At 43.7% G+C, this 21652-nt stretch overlaps 1 protein-coding gene across 3 annotated transcripts in view; it reads left to right on the top strand.

The window, feature by feature from the left end:
• SCN10A (sodium voltage-gated channel alpha subunit 10) overlaps window positions 1-21652 on the top strand; it is an 86256-nt gene that overhangs the window by 15410 nt on the left and 49194 nt on the right. For all 3 annotated transcript variants that reach the window (XM_047754349.1, XM_047754344.1, XM_047754339.1), the window contains exons 4-10: window positions 8876-9004; window positions 9508-9599; window positions 11936-12127; window positions 12555-12621; window positions 17161-17302; window positions 17446-17654; window positions 18370-18526. In XM_047754349.1, the coding sequence (XP_047610305.1) occupies window positions 8876-9004; window positions 9508-9599; window positions 11936-12127; window positions 12555-12621; window positions 17161-17302; window positions 17446-17654; window positions 18370-18526 (988 nt within the window). The remainder of the gene's footprint in view (window positions 1-8875; window positions 9005-9507; window positions 9600-11935; window positions 12128-12554; window positions 12622-17160; window positions 17303-17445; window positions 17655-18369; window positions 18527-21652) is intronic.

The following is a 21652-nucleotide window of genomic DNA, read 5'->3' as shown; positions in this document are numbered from 1 at the left end:
CCTTTAATAATTCCTATTTAAACAATTATATCATTTGCAAATAATGATGAACTTATTTCTTCCTGTATGATCCTTATACCACTTTATTTTTCCTATCTTATTAAACTGGCCAGGACTTTCAGCACAATGCTAAATTGAAGCTATAGTAGCAGAATATTCCTTTTGCTCTTGCGTCTAAAGATTATGCTTCTAATATTTCACTATCAGCATGATGACTATGGGGTTCTCATAATTACCCCTTGTCAAGTTATGGAACTTTCCATTTTTGGTTTGAGTTTCATTTTGAATGAGTGTTGGTTTTTAATCAATATTTCTGTGTTTAAGATTATCATAGTCTTTGTTAATATAGTAGATTACATTAATAAATTTGCTAATCTTTTTTTTGTCTTTTTTTGCTATTTCTTGGGCCGCTCCCGCGGCATATGGAGGTTCCCAGGCTAGGGGTCCAATTGGAGCTGTAGCCACCGGCCTATGCCAGAGCCACAGCAACGCGGGATCCGAGCCACGTCTGCAACCTACACCACAGCTCACGGCAACGCCGGATCGCTAACCCACTGAGCAAGGGCAGGGACCGAACCTCATGGTTCCTAGTCGGATTCGTTAAACACTGCACCGATGATGGGAACTCCGCTAATCTATTTTAATGGTTCCAGCTTGAGCACTGCTGGATTCAGTTTGCTAGCATTTCATTTGATCTAGCTCGGAAGTTCCCACTGTAAGTGCAATGAGATTAGCAGAGTCTCTGCAGGGCTGGGACACAGGTTCAATCCTTGGCCCGGCACAATGGATTAAAGATCTGGCATTGCTGCAGCTGTGGCATAAGTTGCAGCTTTGGCTTGAATCTGATCCCTGGTCCAGGAACTCCACATGGTGTGGGGCAGCCAAAAAAGAAAAAAAAAATGACGCTTATTCATTTGATCTATCTTGGTACCTGAGTTTGACTTACAATCTTCTCACATAAGCTGTCCCTTTGGGTTGCTTTTCCATCTCTCTGCCTCACTGTCTTCCTTCTGTATTATCTCTGAGAACTCCAAATTCTCACTCTGTTCTGCGGAACAGTTTAGCTCTTTCCATCCCCTACAGTATGTCTTTTTTTTTTTTTTTGCTTGTTTTCTTTTAAATTAGAGTATAGTTGATTTACAGTGTTGTGTTAATTTATGCTGTGCAGCATAGTGACCCAGAAAAAAAATATATATATATACATATATATATGTATTCTTTTTCTTATATTATTTTCCATCATGGTTTTTCCCAAGAAACTGGATATAGTTCCCTGTGCTATATAGTAAGACCTCATTGCTTCTCCATTCTAAATGCAGTCATTTGCATCTACTAACCCCAAACTCCCATCCCTCCCACTTCCTATCCCCTCCCCCTTGGCAACCACAAGTCCATTCTCTATGTCCATGAGTCTGTTTCTCTTTTGTAGATAGGCTCATTTGTGCCATATTTTCAATTCTGCATATAAGTGATATCATATGGTGCTTTTCTTTCTCTCTGACTCACTTCACTTAGTATGAGAATCTCTAGTTGCATCCATGTTGCTGCAAATGTCATTATTTCATTCCTTTTTATGGCTGAATAGTATTCCATTGTATATATGTACCACATTTTCTTAACCTATTCATCTCTCAATGACATTTAGGTTGCTTCCATGTCTTGGCTATTGTGAATAGTGCTTCAGTGAACATAGGGGTGTGTGTATCATTTCAAATTATAGTTTTGTCTGGGTATATACTCAGAAGTGGGATTGCTGGATCATATGGTTCAAGGGGCTAATCTCCAAAATAAACAAACTGCTCATACAACTCAGCAACAACAACAACAACAACGAAAAACAACCCAATAGAAAAATGGCAGAAGACCTAAATAGACATTTCTCTAAAGAAGACATACATATGGCCAGTAGGCACATGAAAAGATATTCAACATCACTAATTATTAGAGAAATGCAAATCAAAACTACAATGAGTTACCACCTCATACCGGTCAGAATGGCTATCATTAATAAGTCTACAAAAAATATGCCGGAGAAGGTATGGAGAAAAGGGAGCCCTTCTACACTGTTGGTGGGAATGTAAATTGGTACAACCGTTATGGAAAGCAGTATGGAAGTTCCTCAGAAAACTGAATATAGAACTACCTTATGATCCACAAATCCCACAGTATTTCTCAGTAAGTAATGAAAGGATCTCTACTAGTCACTAGAATTCTCTCAGTAGCCTCTAAATCACGTGAAAGATTCAGAAGAAAAAGCAATGCCATCATTTTATGAACAGATGATTTAAGAATCTGAAATTTACGATTAATCATAATTTTTGTAGATTTTCTGACTTTTTATGTTCTCAAAAGCAGTGTAGGGGAGTTCCCATGTGGCTCAGTGGAAACAAATCTGACTAGCATCCATGAGAATGCAGGTTCAATCCCTGGTCTCACTCAGTGGGTTAAGGATCCGGCGTTGCCATGAGCTGTGGTGTAGGTCACAGACGAGGCTGGGATCTGGCATTGCTATAGCTGTGGGGTAGGCCAGTGGTTACAGATCCAATTTGACCCCTAGCCTGGGAATTTCCATATGCCGTGGGTGTGCCCCCCCAGCAAAAAAAGCAAGCAGTTTATGTGATTCAAGGACTGACTCAGTTAATCTTGAATACTTTATCTTAACAAAGGTATTGTCTTCTGACACTACATTTACATTTGTTAAACTTGCATTTATCATTGTTACCATTGCATAATATCACAATTCAAAAAATAAACCATCATTTCAGAAGTGGTTTGGAGAAATATAACAATAGGGATGAAAATAGAAAAATAAATTCTACAATATGAAATTAGCTTACAAATAAAAGTAATGAATGATCTCTTTCACAACCATAAAGCCTGAATCTGTACATCAAGAGACAAGTGGACAATGGATGTGGATAATCTCACAAAGGCAGATAAAAATAAATAAGAAAACGGAGTATGACAGTGAAAAATGATAATTAAATTTTTTTGGATCAATGATCCTTTTGTCCTAGTACCAAGTTTATTATCTGTTAACATTTTTATCAAATAATAATAGAAAGCTACCAAAACTTCCATATTATTCTTATTGTTATTATTATTATTTTGTCTTTTTAGGGCTGCACCCACAGTATATAGAAGTTCCCAGTCTAGGAGCTGAATCAGAGCTATAACCGCTGGCCGATGCCACAGCCACAGCAATGTCAGATCCGATCCACATCTGCAATCTACACTTCAGCTCACGGCAACACGGGATCCCTTACCCACTGAGCAAAGCCAGGGATCGAACCTGCATCTTCATGGATACTAGTCAGGTTTGTTACTGCTGAGCCATGAGGGAACTCCCTCCATATAATTTTCTGATAAAGTTTACCAACCTCACTTCTGAACCAATTAACTGTCTCTAGTACAAACACAAAACAAGGATTTCCAGTACAAAATTGTCAAAAAATTTGATGTTAAAGTTTGAAAAACATGAAAACTATATAGTCATCATTTGTCTTTATAGCAAAACCAAACACAGTTATACTCTTGCTAGTTAGACATGGAACCAGCTTCAAAATCAATGACAAATATTGTAGTTGGAAAGCAAGCAAGAAATAATCAGAATTCCTTTATCAGAACTATTGGATTTCTTTTCATGTGGGTGGCATTTAAAATTAATGACTGTTAGGGGGAGGGAGTGGGATAGATCAGGAATTTGAAGTTAGTAGATGCAAACTAATACATTTAGAATTGATAAACAATAAGATCCTACTATATAGCATAGGGAACTAAATCCAATCACCTGGGATATAGACCATGATGGAAAAGAATATAAAAAAGAATACATACATGTATGACTGAGTCACTCTGCTGTATAGCAGAAATTGTCACAACATTGTAAATCAACTATACTTTGATTTAAATAAATAAATAAAATCCATGACTGTTATGTATGTAAACAAGCAGATGTTTTACTTTAGAGTTGAGTAAAATGATAAATTGTCAGTACATATTCACCATATATGTGAGAGTGAAGCACTCAGTGACTTTTTGTCCTATTTAAAAAGATTTTTTTTTTGTCTTTTTGCTTTTTCTAGGGCTACTCCCACGGCATATGGAGGTTCCCAGGCTAGGGGTCTAACCTGAGCTGTAGCCTCCAGCCTACACCAGGGCACAGCAACACCAGATGCGAGCTGCATCTGCGACCTACACTACAGCTCATGGCAATGCTGGAACCTTAACCCACTGAGCAAGGCCAGAGATTGAACTGCAACCTCATGGTTCCTAGTTGGATTCGTTAACCACTGTGCCACGACGGGAACTCCTAAAAAGATTTTTAAAAGAAGATATTTCTGGTTTCATTAAAGATTATTTTGTAAATTCCAAAATGGACTTAAAAAGGTATATTAGCTTGTATACTAGTGTTCATAGCAGCATTATTCACAATGGCCAAAAGCTTTCCAAATGTCCCATCAAAAGATAAATGGATGAACAAAATGTGGTATGTACACACAGTAGAATATTATTCAGCCTTAAAAAGGAATGAGATTCTGCTATATGCCACAACATGGATGAACCTTTAAAATGTGCTAAGTAAAATTAGCCAGACATGAAAGGACAAGTGTTATCTAATTCTACTTACATGAGGTACCTAGAATAGGCAAATTTTTGGATACAGAAAGTAGAATAGAGGTTGTCGGGAAGCTGGAGAGGGAGAAATGGGGAGTTATTTAGTGGGTACAGATTTTCTGTTTGGAATGATGAAAAAGTTCTGGAGATGGATAGTGGTGATGGTTGCATAATTTTGTGAATGTACTTAATGCCACTGAATTGCATACTTTAAAATGGTTAAAGTAGTAAATTTTATGTAATGTGTATTTCACCACAATTGAAAAATAGTTGAATTAGGAGTTCCCGTTGTGGCTCAATAGAAACGAATCTGACTAGGAACTGTGAGGTTGCAGTTCAATCCCTGGCCTCAAGCAGTGGGTTAAGGATCTGGCATTGCCATGAGCTGTGGTGTAGGTCGCAGACACAGCTCAGATCTGGTGTTGCTGTGGCTGTGGTGTAGGCCAGCAGCTACAGCTCCGATTAGACCCCTAGCCTAGGAATCTCCATATGCCGTGGGTGCGGTCCTAAAAAGACAAAAATAAACAAACAAAAAAATGGTTGAATTAATATTGAAGAAACTCCCACTACATCGCCAGCAAGGAAAGGCATTGCTATACCAATGGAAGATGTTGCTTCCAAATGTAGTCTATATCTTATTGATGAAAACAGTGGGGGTTCATTGCCTCCAGACCCAGATTTGCTGTTGAAGAATGTCATAGAAGTTGTGACTACAAGCTGATTGTGGCCATTTAATATATGTCTGCTCAGCCTACAGGGCTGAAACAAAAAATGAGTACAAGATGCTTTTCCACATTGAACTGCTCTGGCTGGCAAACAAAAATTGTTTGCAGTGTTTTCAAATAAGGAGTAAAATTTTTTAAATTACCATTTCTAGGAATACATGAGGCATTTCTCAGTCATACATTTAGGATTTTGAATAGCATGGATCTTTGACTTCAGAGTCTAAGTATCAGGATTTTTTATTTTTATTTTTTTTATTTTTATTTTTATTTTTTATTTCTTTTTGTCTTTTTGCTATTTCTTTGGGCCGCTCCCACGGCATATGGAGGTTCCCAGGCTAGGGGTCGAATTGGAGCTGTAGCCACTGGCCTACGCCAGAGCCACAGCAACTCGGGATCCGAGCCGCGTCTGCAGCCTACACCACAGCTCACAGCAACGCCAGATCGTTAACCCACTGAGCAAGGGCAGGGACCGAACCCGCAACCTCATGGTTCCTAGTCGGATTCGTTAACCACTGCGCCACGATGGGAACTCCCAGGATTTTTAAATGATTGGACATCATGACTTCTTAGAACTGAACAGTGGTGCACGTAGCTCAGTGGCTAGGAGTTCGACTTTTTCCCAAAACCGATGATTTTCTTCATCAGGAAAAATATTAAAAATATGCCTTCACATATTAGAAATCACATCCATCTTTGCAACTGAACATGCAGAAATACCTGGTGAGGCAAATGCCACCAGAGAGGCTGTGATTCCATCAGCCGCTGCCTCCCAAGCTGAGACCTTTAACCTTCTAGCTTTCAGCAGCACTAAGCTGGGGCCCTGGTCCTCTGGTGAAACACTGAACATAGTCTTTAGAGACAACTCTCCCATAATTTTTGGATCTGTGTTTGATCTGAAAGGCCAGAAATATCTGTCAAAACGTCACAACAACCTATAATTCTGAGTTAAGATTTTCTAATTCAGAAAACATAAAGAGTGGGGGGAACCCAACAAGCTATGGCAGCTGACAGCTCTATCAGCTACCCAGACAGATATAGATTCGTCATGAATGATTTCAAATGCGATTTCTCCTCTCACAGATAGGGAAAAAAAAAAAAAAGTTACTGCTATTCACATTTTGTTTTGATTTTTACTTTTATTTAAGATGTACAGATCTATGGTTTAAAAGGTCACATAAGTCCATAAAGATTCTAACAAAAACCACAATTTCATATTTCTCATCTTCTCACCCCTAATCCCATAATTCCAGAGGCCACCACTCTCAGCGGTTTTTACTGCTTTCTTCTGATACCTCCTTATCTCTAAAAATATATTCAGACTACTATTTAGAAAAACTTTTCTATGTTAGGTATTACCTATTAGCCTTGTTATGGAAAAAAATGGATTAGTTCCACATACCCATGTTGATTTCCTCTCACACTCATCTTCCCATTATAGTTTTATTATAATTTTTGGTTAGATAATCAGATAATATGTACATTGTTTGACTGCATATATGATTATACAATAGTGTTACTAAGCAAATACTGTTCACGGCTGTATCATGCAGTATACTTTGGTTACATTTCCTTTTTGTGCAATTTTTTTGCTTTCTCTGAAGTTAATAAGGATTTCATTTCTTCATTTGCTCAGTTTTCTATTTATTTACCACTAATTTGCTTTGAAACTCTTTCCCAGAGGTTTCATTCAGTTTACTTGACTGTAGCAGGTTATCCATCAGTTTCCATTTTTCTTGGGGAAATCCCTCTTAGAGTCCCTCATCTGCCTCAGTCTGGTCTGGATGTTCTCTAGGCGTGATGCATAGCTCTTTTCCAGAGATTTTTCCTTTTTCAGGATGCAATTCTGTCTCTCTCTTGTTCAGTCTATTTCCAGATGAGAGGAGTTACTTCCTCCCTGAATGGTAGTATGGAATGAGGTTAGCAAGCCCAACTGCTTCAGAGTTCCCGTCGTGGCGAAGTGGTAAATGAATCCGACTAGGAACCATGAGGTTGCGGATTCGATCCCTGCCCTTGCTCAGTGGGTTAACGATCCTGCATTGCTGTGGCTCTGGCGTAGGCCAGCAGCTCCAGCTCCAATTAGACCCCTAGCCTGGGAACCTCCATATGCCGCGGGAGCGGCCCAAGAAATAGCAAAAAGACAAAAAAAAAAAAAAAAAAAGCCCAACTGCTTCTTATAAAGACTTTGAAACTGCCCTTTCAGCCACACTTGCCATCATCTCGCCAAACCCCACTTTCAGAGGTATTTTCATCCTCAAGTCCTAAGCTGCTCTGCCATGTAGGTTGACTTGCTTCTGGGACTTCCCCCACTTCCAGCTTAAGGCTTCAGCTTTCTAGGTCTGCTGTCAGTTATCACTCATCTGTTTCCATGCTAATTTCCAAAATGCTGTTTTGTTCTCCATCATCATTGTCCTAGTGAATTTACGCTATTTAAAAAATTCCTTTTACTATCATTTAAGAAGGATTTCGGAGAGGATGGAGGTAAACACATATGTTCAATCTGCCATATTAAACCAAAAGTCTTTTCATTTTTCATATTAGAGTTTACATTTATAATGTTACAATTTGAAAAAGGTAATATATCCAGTAGTAGGTGTGGTGTATGCATGCATCTGAACCGCTTTGGTCAATCGTTCTAAAAAGGTAGAACCATGGAACTCCCCAAGCCAGCAGCATTAACCTCTTCTGGGAACTTGTTAGAAATGCAAATTCTTGGGCCCTACCCCAGACTTACTGAAACAGAAACTCTGGGCATAGAGCCCAGAAATTTATGCTTCAACAAGCCCTCCAGGGGGTCAAATGTGTGCTAGAGTTTGAGAACCACTATAGGTGATTGAGGGCTTCTGAACACTTCAGAAGCACTACCCTATTCTCAACCTCTGCTTCAGATCCATCTTCAAATCCAAACCCACAAAGCATCCAGCAGAAAACAAAAAGAGCTGTTTTGAGATGACATCCTCTAACTGGATCCATCCTCCTGAGAAAATGTCTGTGAATTTAGATGCTTTTTTCTTCCATGACACCTAGTCGTTCACTGCTTTATATGGCTCTTAGACTGGAATCCCTGCAGCCAGAAATGCCAGCAGACCAGGCATGATGTGAGAAGAAAAGACAGTTGGAAGCAGAGCCGTCTGGAGAGGAGGGATGTAGCCAGCCTCCTCCTTCTTTGGTAGCTTCCACCATCAACGAATTCAGAGAGGAGCTGAAGCTTCTCTCGGGGCAGGAAGCCTCAGGGAACCTCATGGAGCAGGAGAAACTTTGTTCAGAACATCATTGCAGGGGTCATGCCATCTCCCTCTGCCTACCTTCAGAGGAGCAGTGGCTGCTGATCATCCACAAACTTCCCTCCCCGCCCCACCCATCTGTGTGATTCCTCTGAGTTCTTCAGTCTGTGTCCCATCTCCTTACCTCACCTTCTCCCCCTTCCCACCTTGGTGATGATCTTTGTATATTTTCCTTTGGAACAATCACAGCCCCTCCCTCCCTGAGCTCTCTCCAAGGCACAGTTAATATTCCTTCACTGCCTTCCCTCCCAGGTATGTCTTCACTGTCATTTATACCTTTGAAGCCTTGATAAAGATACTGGCAAGAGGATTTTGTCTAAATGAGTTCACTTACCTGCGAGATCCTTGGAACTGGCTGGATTTTAGTGTCATCACCCTGGCGTGAGTGTTTCTCCACACTGCTTTGTCTGTGCATCTGTGTGGGGTTGTAGGTGTAGCCAGGCTTCCACTCTGGGTGTGTTTCCTTCCCTCTATCCAGCCTCCTCACTTGTGACTGCGTGGCCTGGGATTCTCTTGCTACAGATTTTTACTCTAGGAGTCATTTTCCAGGGTTGGTCCCACACCCTCAAAGAGAAGTTGGAGACCTCAAAACTGAGCTGATAACTAGCCTGTCAGAGGGAATCAGACAAGGCTCAGCATCCACGTGCTTGAATATCCATCCACGCATGAAGCAGACAGAGCCCCATAGATCACCACATGTCTTCCCAAAGGGGCCATTCTGGAAAACATAGAAATCAGTGTTCCTGTCAGTCTGTAGGTGTACATTCTCAGTGTCTGTTCTGGGTCCTTCCTAGGATTGTGTTACCCAAGTGTCCTTATTTATGCTGCATGAATTCTCAAGACCCTCTTCTTGCAGAGATGTTGATTGATTTCTGGTCCTCCAGATATGTTGGTGAAGCGATAGATCTCCGAGGGATTTCAGGTCTGCGGACGTTCAGAGTTCTCAGAGCTCTAAAAACAGTGTCTGTGATCCCAGGTGAGCTGCTTTAACCAGCGCATTTATTCATAGAGCACATGTTGGTTTCCACAGCCTGATGTCCCGCTTTGATTTTTACAAGAGCCCTGTAAAGTTCCAGAGCATGGGCTATTGTCCTCATTTAAGAGACAAAGAGACTGAGGCCCAAAGAGTAGAAAACGCAATCCCAGGTCTTCATCACTAGAGGCAAAGTGTGATCTGGAACCCTCACATGTTGATTCTGAGCCAATATTCTGTCCTCATGGCTTTGCCACTGACAAATGATGAGAAGGTCATGTCCTCATTTTATGTTCCTGCTGAGGGGTTCAGGCAAACCTCCAGTGGATTCTCATTTATACTTTAGACTAAAGGTGTAAACTTGAAAACAGGGAAGAGGGAGAAAGGCAGCCCTAGGCTCTGGTGAATGTCTCTGCCATGTCCGTGGATCTGAAAGTTTGAGCCTTAGCGCTGGCTTTGGACTCACAGAAGAGAAAATAATTAGGCGATTCTTGTTTGCAGATGATTCAGAAACAAAAGTACTCCGTCAGGGCTCACCTCGTTGGGCCTCCAAGATCTCTGTCGCCACCAGTAGTAACCCAGTGATATTCCTCTTCCCCAGCTGGGTTGATGGAGGGTATGGTGAGGCCAGAGACCAGGTTAAAAGCCGTGAGACAGCACTCAATGCTTCCCCCTTGTGGCCTGATGAGTTGTCCCCACTCCTTCACCCCAGAGAACCTATGCCCTCATTTGGGAAACAGAAATACATTAGAGCAGAAGTGTCTTTCCACAGTTCTGTATCTGGCTCTGCAGGGAGCAATTGGAAAGTCTTTTCCACCTGCCACTGGACAATGTTCTTCATGAAAAAAGTTGCAGCAATAAGTAGTCAGTTCTGCCTCTTGGTAGCTCTGTCACTTACTCTCAGCCAGGAAAACCCTTAGTTTTGTATATAAGACCTAGTCTGTCCAGAACCCTTCCTGCCTCATCTCTCTCCTCTACCCACTTCACATCATATTCCAGAATCCACAGACACTCAAAGATTTTTTGCTCATTTCCCTTAGCCTTGCTGCTTGTCCATCAGGAGAGCCCCTCTTTCTCTCTTCCCTCAACCCATATGCATCCTCAGGGCTCTGCCACAGTCAACACTCTCAAGGATTCTCCCTTGTCTTTCTCAGTTTCCCCACATCCCCCACCCCCAGGCTTCCTCTGTGTGCCCACCTGCTCAATAAAGCTATGGAGTTTCCCCTCACTTGTCAGACAGCCCAACCATAGGCCAGTGCCTTAATCATTGCTTGGCTCCCAACGGGACCACATGAGGCAGGGGATGCTCACTGGGTTATTTCTTAACCAAAATGAGAAGGCCAGGCTAGATTGCAGTCTGCTTCCCTGGTCAGAACACTTTCTGCAATTTGGGAAGCTGCTTTCCTAAAGAGATGATTTCCTTTGCCAGAGCAACAAATCATCCTTTCTTAAACAAGCAGGGTTCCCATCCTTGCTGCCAGCTGTGCTCCTTCTCTTTCTGCCTCAGTGACTCTCAGTGTCTTTCATCGCCTCACTCTATTGCTATGTGCATCTCTCTGTGTCTTTGTGTGTCAGACCTGTTCTTTCTCTCGTGCATATCTCCCTCCTCCTTCTCTCCTGACTTCTTCCCTCTCCCTGTCTCTCTCTTACACACACACACACACACACACACACACACACACACACACACACACATGTAAACACTGAGGTTCATGTTTCTCCCACCTCAAGCTACCTCCCAGGACTGGAGTGAGGACAGAAAAACAGATGTCAAATGACGAGTGAGGTCAGTATCCTCATGCCTAGCACAGTGCCTGGAACATAGCAGTTACCCAGCAATTAATTTTTAAATAGAGTTTCTCCTGTCAGGAATTTATTAGCTTTAAGATGATTCTAGTAGTTTCCCACTGGGGCACAGTGTGTTAATGATCTGGCTTTTCTCTGTGGCATTGCTGGTTTGATCCCTGGCCTGGTGCAATGGGTTAATTATCCAATGTTGCTGCTGCTGTGGCATGGGTCACAGATGTCACTCAGATTCAAGCCCCTGGCCTGGGAACTCCATATGCTACCACTGTGGCCAAAAAAGGAGGAAAAAAAAGATGATTTTAAAAATGCATTGCTTGAGTCTCAGTTACCTCATCTTTACAGTGGGACAGTAATCTCTATCTGCCTGTCACTCAGGCTTATTGCAAGGTTCAGATGAGGAAATGGGCTTGGAACTACCCGAGAGTTTATAAAATACCTCACACCTGCAGGGTAAGACAGTTAAGATGCAAACGTGCCAGGCATGTCCATGTGGCACCTCATCCATGTGGAGTATCACTGTCATCTTTCCACAGGGCTGAAGGTCATCGTGGGGGCCCTGATCCACTCAGTGAGGAAGCTGGCTGATGTGACCATCCTCACCATCTTCTGCCTGAGTGTCTTTGCCCTGGTGGGCCTGCAGCTCTTCAAGGGCAATCTCAAGAACAAATGTGTCAAGAATTGCACACTTGTCAACGAGACAGCCAATTATTCTTCTCATGAAAAACAGGAGTGGAATTTCTGCCGTAGGGACCAAGGTCTGGTTGGCGGGAGGTGTGAAGCCCCTGCATACCTGTATAGTCACATGTTTTGATTCCTCTTTCTGCTGAAATGCTTCTTGTGAGTTATGTTTTACTTTCAGGTTTCCCATTCTCTGTGCCCAGTGTCCCCTTTACAAGAAAATGAGCTCGCAATCAAGAGGCAGGTCATTCTGCCTCTGCTGGAGGAAGCTCAGAGCTGAAGCCACTGCTCAGCTTTTCTCTTCCCAGATGAGATGTTTTCCCTTCCAAGTGTCCCAACAAGCCCACTGAGGGCACATGGCCAAGGGAACTTGCATGGCTCAGGCAGAAGACCTAGCAGGTGTGGCTTTCACCACTCAAGGCTTGAGTTGAAGGTTCAGAATCATGTAAATCTTTCACTTCTTCCTTTATTTTACAGATTACTACACCAACAAACCAGGCACTTCTGATCGTTTACTGTGTGGCAATGGATCTGATTCAGGGTGAGTGCTCCACCCATGAAAAAGCACTAATGCCCAGCAGTCCTTTCTCCTTCTTGTTGTCAGCTCTTTCTTGCCTGGATTGCAAGTCCTGAGAAAGATATAGAAATAAATATGTCATGGCCTCTGCCATCCTAGGCTCATGGGGAGGGACTGTATGAGTTAGTTCTTGCTATGTAACAAAGAACCCCAAGATTTTGTGGCTTCAAACACCAGCCATTTATTTAGCTCAGGATTCTGTGCATGTTGGGCTGAGATCAGCCTCGTGTTCTTCTGACACTGGCTGGGCTCATTCAGGCAACTGCAAACTGGACAGATTTGTGGGGTTCCAAATGATCTAATATGTCCTTAACTGAGGTGTCTTGTCTCTGCTGCACATGGTCTCTTACCACCCCTCCAACCCCAGTAGACTAGCCTAGGCTTATTCTCAGGGTAGAGGCAGGATTCCAAGAGAAAGAGTAGAAGGGTGCAAGGTCTCTTGAGGCCTAGGCTCAGAACTGGTACAGTGTCACTTCTACTGCATTCTGTTGACTAAAGCATGGGCAAGTCTAGTGAGCAGTCTAGATCCAAGGAATGAGGGAATGGACTCTAACTCTTGATGGGAGAATCTGCAACATCATATTGCAAAGGGCTGTGGATACAGGGAGGGGAATAATTATGGTCACTTTTGCAAACGGTCTACTCCAGGAAGGAACTAATATCAAATACGTTTTGTTAGATGCTCTCCATTTAATTATCACAACTCCATCACCTGGGTCTCATTACCCTCACACAACAGAGTTGGTGATCTCAAATTCTTACAGAGGCCAGAAATATAACAACAAATGTGAGCAGTAGGCCGGGTGGGAACCATGACCATGTGAGTTCATGCCCCATATAAAGGGGTAGCCATTGCGCAGTCCAGTTTTGATTGTCGTGTGGAAATGTGGGTCTACTGCTTCTAGATTGCCCAAGTTTTAAAAAAGAGACAGGAAATTTAGATTTTTATGTGAACTTTCTTAACTATAAACATTGGCTACCAATTCCAAAAAAATGTCTACATATTGTAGGCCAAACAAAATATTTCAGTAATGCAAATTAGCCAGCAATCTGCCAGTTTGTGAGCTCTGATGCATACACATGAAGATGCTACCCCATGGAGAACCAGTGCTGTGCTCCAGGCTCCCTGGGCTGGGGGAACACAGCAAGGTGATGGTGTGAGGCAGGAAGGATATCAAGGAAGGTTTCCTAGAGGTGGTGATTGAGGTGAGATTGAAAGGCAAGCAAGATGTCTCCAGGCTGGATAAATAAGATGTTTGGGTGGAACTATTCCAGGTGGAAGGACAGAATGTGAGTCAAAGCAAAGGGGTAGGGAACCCCTCAAGTCTGCCTGCTGTTTTGCCCATGGGTGCAGAAAGAGATCAGACAACAGGTCAGAAAGGCTCACCTCTCCATCTCCACCGTAGGGCATCTGGAATCCACACAGTCCCGCTCCCTGAGTGGCTGACAGCTCTCTATTGGGCAAGTAGAGCTGGGTGGGACATGTACAGAATTCTGCCTTAATCAGCTCACTGGGAAAACAGTCTGGGATAGAGCTGAGGGATGGGACTAACAGAAGAATTTGAGAAACACAGGCCCTTTGGCCTCTTTCTTCACAAATGCACTTGGCATTTGGCTCTTGAGCTCAGGGAGAGAGGTGTTCTGATGTCAATTTTCTTTGATTTAAATAGAAATTAAGGGCCTGTCAGTGTCCTTTTCCTGTCTGAATAATGGCATTTCTCATGAAGATGGTTCCACAGTAGCCCACGCACTGACTGTGGTCATGTTATGGGGTCCATCCGTGGGGTCCTCCTCCCAGCTCTGAGAGAGACCAGATATCCTCTAGGTAGGTCATGGTCAGGTGGGGAAGTGGCTAGGGCTCAGACGTCAAGCAGAGGTCAGCTTAGACGATGGGCAGAATAAGCCTGACAGGCAGGCATGCTGTGGACACCAAACCTGCGTTCTGTGCTGAGCCACAGAGAAGCCAGAGCCCTGAGTGGAAGCCCATACCACTCGGTGGCACTGTGGGGAGAAGGTCTGGTTCTCGAGGTGGAGAAATACTTGATAATTTTCAGCATTTTTTCACATATGTTGTTCCAGTCCATCCTTTTGGTAGCTTTGGGTTAAAATCAAGAATTTTAGGAGTTTCCTTCATGGTTCAGCAGAAACAAATCTGACTAGTGTCCAGGAGGATGCAGGTTCAATCCCTGGCCTTGCTCAGTGAGTCAGGGATCTGGCCTTGCCATGAGCTGTGGTATAGGTAACAGACATGGCTCGGATCCCTGTCACCGTGGCTGTGGCATAGGCTGGAAGTTATAGCTCAGATTCAACCCCTTGCCTGGGAACCTCCATATGCCTTGGATGTGGCCCTAAAAAGCAAAAAAAAAAAAAAAAAAAGAATTTTAGTTTTGTATGTTATTTATATTTAAATTAATTTTTTATGGCTGCACCTGTGGCATATAGAAGTTCCCTGACCAGTGATTGAATCTGAGTCACAGCTGCCACCTATGCCAGATCCTTAACCCACTGCACCAGGCCAGGAATAGAACCCAGGAAAACACAGACAATGCTGGATCCCTAACCTGCTGCACCACAGTGGAAACTCCTTATTTAGCATTTTACATGTAATATTTACTATGCGGAAGGCAACTTACAAGAGCCTTTGCACTGAAGTCTCATCTAATTCTCAGTGCAGTAAGCTGTTAATGTGTAGGTATAGTGGGATTCTACTGAAGACATAAAGATAGGCTGCCCTTAGCATTAACTTCCCTACAGGTAATGGGTTGACTAGTTCCTTGGGAGAGTGAAACTAAGAGACTGTCTTTTTCTTTTTCTTTTTTTTTTTCCTGGCCACACCTGTGGCATGTGGAAGTTCCCAAACCAGGGCTCGAACCCAAGCCACAGAAGCAACCCAAGCTGCTGCAGTGACAGTCATGGATCCTTAACCCACTGTGCCGCAAGAGACTATCTTTATATGTGGGTCTATAGCATCTGGAAACAGGCAGATCTCCAATTAGTTCTAGAGATAGAATTGAGATTTGGTTATAATCAAGTTGTCAGGTCCTAATCAATTGTATGGGTTCTGGGGTGTGTGTTTTCTGAAATAAAGAGAACCTTCCCTCCACCTTCAAAGCCTGGCATTGGTGAAGGAATCAAAAATTAGAGTCCCAAACTACAAAATAGGCATTACTGTCCCCTCAACCCAGCCATCCCACTGGGGTGGTGGAGGAGAGCTCTCACATGCGTGGGATACTTGGGGATACTTCCCAACATCTACTTACCTTTATTATGAGAGAGAAAGAGAGAGGAAGCAGTGCAGCCTTTCCCCCCCTCCCCCCCAGTACTCACCAAGCAATCATCTTCAATTTGGCCTTCCTTCATAGGTCAGTCTTCCCAGGCTACTTGACACTTCTCTTCTTTAAATAAATCCACTGGCATCAGTGTAGTTTTAGACACCTGACTTCTCTCTGAACCCCAACCTCCACATCTGTTAAAAAAAAAAAAAGCATTGTGGAAATGATTAAATTATAGCATTTGTAAAGCACTTAGGGGAGAAAGAGGCACACAGTAAGTGCTCAGTTAGTGGAAAGTGGTGTTTTCATTGTTACACATAATTGGTCAGTGAACTTGGCTGATATGAGTCCTCCTTTGAAAGACAACTCTGCTGGTGATGCCAGCCAGCTCAGGTTTTATTGACTCTCCCCTGCCCCTGCCCCATGTGAATTTGCAAAGAGCTTACCACCTTATGGGCTCATGTCTGGGCAGCCAGCTAGCCTTCTCCAGGCCATTTCCTTCTGCATGAAGCTCTGAAGTAAAGGTACTATTGTTGGGAGGCAGGGAACCACTTCCAGGGCCCAAGAATGGGCTCTTGTCTAACACTTGGAAATGAACTGTCTGAAGAGATACAGGTACTAGCAAAGCAAAAGACTTTATAGAAAAGGGGGCTTGAGCTCAGAGCAGCAGGGTAGAGGAAACCAGGAGAAGTGCTCTTTCTCGTGGCTCACAGTCTCCAGGTTTGTGGAGGTGGAGTTAGTTTCCAGGTTTTCTCTAGCCAATCATTTTGCTCGTGCCCATATCTGGTCCTACCCAGGACCCTTCCTGGCTGTGTGCACACATCCCTCAGTAAGCCTGAGAATTTCTGGGAGGTTAGCAGGACTATTGTGTGCTGGGTTCTCCTCCCTCCTTTTGGCCCCTCCCAAATTTTTCCAGTTGGTTTTGGCAGCAGCCCACCTCCTCCGTGTTCCTTATCAGGACAACTCACATAAGTGGTTATTATCACGCCTGGCCAAAGCAGGTGGTTTCCATCAACAGTTTCCTAATATTAACATCCCCATTTAATGGGCAAGAAAAATTGAGACCTAAAGAGACTGAATGTTCAAGGTCACCCTGCTAATAAGAGGAAGGTGAGGCCTTGAACTCCAATCTTTGACTTCAGACCCTGTGGTTTTCCCACAGCCTTGAACTGCCTTGACTCCAATAAGCAGGAGGCTGTACAGTTGACAACATTCTCTGTTTTTGCTGCAGCCACTGCCCTGAAGGTTATTTCTGCCTTAAAACATCTGACAACCCAGATTTTAACTACACCAGCTTTGATTCCTTTGCTTGGGCCTTCCTCTCACTGTTCCGCCTCATGACACAGGATTCCTGGGAACGCCTCTACCAGCAGGTATTGATTTGCATGTCCCCATATGGGCTCAGTTGGAGGCTTGGGGTTGGCTGCGTGATGACGTTTTTCCTGGAGGACCCTGACCACGTCAGGTGCCCATGTTCTCTGGTTACATGTCTTTCTTCTTTCTCTTAAATCTGCAGACCCTGAGGGCTTCTGGGAAATTCTATATGGTTTTTTTCGTGCTTGTTATCTTCCTGGGGTCCTTCTACCTGGTCAACTTGATCTTGGCTGTGGTCACCATGGCATATGAGGAGCAGAACAAGGCCACCATTGCTGAAATTGAAGCCAAGGAGAAAATGTACCAGGAGACATTTGAGATGTGCCAGAAGGAGCAGAAGGTCCTTGAAGGGTGGATCTTTGTGAAGTCTGTTGCCGGCTATATGTTCTTGGGCAGATGTCTGGACCAGCCTCTTAGATTAGGGCCGTCATTTTAGGGAACCATGGGAAGATTCATTTTATTTCAGGGACCATATTAGATTAGATTTTCTCAAAAAAGGACCTGAATGAAGAGCCTATGTGAGTGATTTATTGAGGGGTGCTCTCAGGAGAGTGAAGGAAGCAGGATGGGACAGGGGAAGAATTCAATAAGAATGTGACTTCAGCCAAGGACTGTCTTCAGCCTGATCCCATGGGGAGCTCCAGGGCATGAATTGTACCACAGAGTTAGGCAGGGATAACTACCTACCTAAGAGGCAAGAGGGCTGGCCCTTTATACCCCCATACTTGCCTAGGTCAAATGTGCAGTCAAAGGAAATTTTCTGTAGGATTCCACAGCCATAGCCTATTAGTAGCTAACACTCAAGCAGCTGGAGATGAGTGTACTGACCTTGTAAAAGAGATCTGGTCAGGGCCTACTACAGGGTATGAATGAGGGAGGTGACCCAGATGTGGCTCTTCCTGCCATGTCTCAATCCCACCACCACCCACGTCCTAATCCTGACCTCCTCTGTTTTAAATGTCCTCCCCTCCGTGACACTCCATGTCTAGGGGACACACATTTATGCTAAGCTCAACCAAATACTCTTGGCTACAGCTGCTATTCTCTCCCTTCAGGTCCTAGAAAGACTAGGGGTTGACACAGCCTCTCTCTGCTCCCACAATGGATCATCTTTGGCCTCCAAAACTGCCAGTGAGAGAAGGTACAGAATGAAGCCAAGGGTGTCAGAGGGCTCCACAGATGACAAGTCACCCCAATCTGAGCCTTATAACCAGCACAGAATGGTAAGGGGCTCAGGTTTATGCCTTAAAGATGACCCACCTTTGCATCTGCCATGGACAGTATGTTGAAGTGGGGAGAGGTTTTTAGTAGAAAAGTAGCTGGAGGCACAGAGACTAGGAGAATGTTTTGGTAATCCAGACCCCTGCCCCCTGCAAATGGCCTAAACTAAGACAGGGACATTTTACGAATGGGGAAAAGGGTGGATTATAAAAACTCTCATGAAGTCTAGGGGAAAACAATAAGACTGAGACTATGGAATGTTGGAAAAGAAGGGAAAAGTCCAAAATGCATCCCAGCTTTCTGGATTGGGCAGTTAGATGGGTGGTGATTCTAAGACAGGAGCACTGTAGGAAGAACCTCGATTTGTAGGGCAGGCAGTAACCTTGAACATGCTGACCCTGAGGTATCTGGACGTCAGGGTCAGCTTCCTTCTGACACTCTAGTCTGCAATTCTGGAGCTGGAGAGGGGTCCTTGTTTGTGGTGCTGAAATCATTTACAAGCTTCTTTCTGACCTCACACCTCTGTGCCTGCAGTTCTAATTCGCACCTACTACTGGTGCAGGAAATCCCAGCACCCATCTTGAGACAAGAGCCAACCTGGAAAGAACTGCAGTACTTCACTTCAGACCCTGTAGCAGTTCTCCCAACCATAGCCCTCTACCTCCCGCTCCAAGATTCCCTGGACTCACCAAGTTTCCTTCCACCAGCTCCCTCTCCCATCAAAGTCCTGCGTACCCCATTTATACCTTTTCCACAGGCCCGAGAGGGTAAAGTAGGTCCCGTACTAATCATTTGGGGAAGGGGAGCAACATGGCTGTTTTTCAGGCCTACTGACTGACTCTCACTTCCCTCTCAATTTCTTTTCCTTGTGTTCCTCTGAAGACTGTTCTCCTTTTTGGAATACAGTCTCTCCCCAGACTGATGTGTGTGTGTGTGTGTTCACAGACACTCCCATGCACACTGGCCTCAATGACACCCATACCTCAGCATTTATCAGAGTCTGTGCCCTTCCCTTCCTTGCTCTGCCTCTTTTGAGCAGACCTGGCATGAACAGGAAACAGTTTAGACCTGGCATGAACAGGAAACAGTTTAGAAGCTGTTTCACAGGGGATTTGACCAGGGCTTTGATAATCATCGAACCAGATGAATCACAGCTTCCATAGAAATGTCAGTGACAATGAATTGGGCTTTAATTTCTCCCATTCAGTTAGCCCCACAAAGAGTAGCACTTAATGTCCAATAATTTTCTGGTGTGTGTATGTGCTTGTCTCCCCAGGCAGGTTTACCTTCAGAGGGAAAAAGCAGAACCATGTCTTATTAATTCAACAACACTAGGTGCTTGGTATAAAGAGTTGACTAAAACACTGTCCACTTCCCAAGGACTTCCATTTGGGTGGAAGAGGCAGGTATAAAAACAATTACATGTTAAGCACTATATTAGGGACACACATACGGTGTTTGGGTCTAGAAGAGGAAATATGTACTCTTATTTGGGTGGGGGTGTATCAGGAAAGGCTTCCAGTGGAGGGAATAATTGAAGTGAGTAGTAAATAGTGAGTAGAAGGTCCTCCAATAATTCAGGACTGTGAGGATTTGGGAAGGAACATTTCCAGGCAGAAAGAACATGTATGTGAAAAGATAGGAAGGAATAGTTTTGTTGCGGAATCTGCAAAAACCGTGGCAGTGGAAGGAGACAAACAGCACTTGGAGATATGGAAAAGTAAGGTTTATTCAGCACCGGTGCGGGCTCAGAGGAGTCACTTCCAGAATTTGAGCACCAGGTCTTTGTTCTCAGTAACTTTTGTACACTACAAGTTCTTGATTTTCCCATGTAAGCATCCCGGACCTCCCCCCATCCCCAAGCAGACAGTGTTCCTCCCTAAGAAGCTGAGCAAGCAAGGTTACAGAAGCAGAACTGATAAGCAAGGTTGGGTACATGATTAGCAGGGCTGCTGGCTTGGACATAGGGCACACATTTGTTACATTATTACAAGAAGGGTTGTATAGTGATGAGCATAGCTGGAAAGGCTTGCAGCTGCCTTCTTAGCCAAGGGGGGGTTGCTCTTTAGTTAAAACTCTATTTCAGTTTGGGTACTTCTTTAATGCCAACTGATTGAAGCCCATTCAATAAGGCAGTCTCTTCCTGCTTTCCCAGGTGTGTTACTGTAATAAATAGACCATAGACAATTTTAATAAAAAAGCCACTTTCTGACCAATAGTAATGAAAGAGACATTGATGGTAGCACTTAAGAGAGAGACAGCAGGAATTTTGGGGAGCAGACAGGAGACCAGTCAGTCTGCTTGGAGGATGCATTTTAAGGCAAGTCCAGTACTTAGATTCAGATTGAAACTGACACTTATGACTTGAACTCAGCCTAAACCCAGATTGGGACTTGAACCCATGGTTTTTATATTAGAATCACTCACCCGGTTTGAGGTTCAGGTTCTTTGTGCTTCAGTGCAGACGGAATTCAGCAAAAGACAAAGTGATAGGCAAGAAATTTATTTATTTATTTATTTATTTATTTATTTATTTATTATCTTTTTAGGGCCGCACCCACAGCATATGGAGGCTACCAGGCTAGGGGTCAAACTGGAGCTGTAGCTGCCGGCCTGCACCACAGCCACAGCCACACAAGATCTGAGCCACGTTGGCAACCTACACCACAGCTCACGGCAAGGCCGGATCCTTAACCCACTGAGTGAGGCCAGGGATCAAACCTGCATCCTCATGGATGCTAGTCAGATTTGTTTCTGCTGAGTCACTATGGGAACTCCCAAAACTGATTTATTGATGCTTGTGAGAGATGCAAGTGAGCAGACAAGGAAGCTCTGCCTAGAGGATTAGGTGGGCTACAATGTTATAATCCAGGGGAGTGGAAAAAGACCACCTCTTCCTCTTTCTTCAAGTAGTAGCTCCTCCTTGGTATCTGGTAAGAGAGTATTGGACTCTATAAGGTCAGACTAGGACTTTCAAGTTGCCTATTCATATCAGCAGAAGGGTAGTCCTTAAACTCCTGCCCTGGGTCCTAAGGGTCATTGTCTTGCTGAACTTGAATGCAGGTCACAAGATATGACCTGAGGCATATCTGGTGCTTTTATTTGTGGTTTTGTAGTTAAGCAAGCCA

The sequence above is a fragment of the Phacochoerus africanus genome, chromosome 1 (assembly GCF_016906955.1).
Source record: "Phacochoerus africanus isolate WHEZ1 chromosome 1, ROS_Pafr_v1, whole genome shotgun sequence".
Classification (NCBI taxonomy): Eukaryota; Metazoa; Chordata; class Mammalia; order Artiodactyla; family Suidae; genus Phacochoerus; species Phacochoerus africanus.
This window is presented reverse-complemented; position numbering and strand designations above follow the sequence as displayed.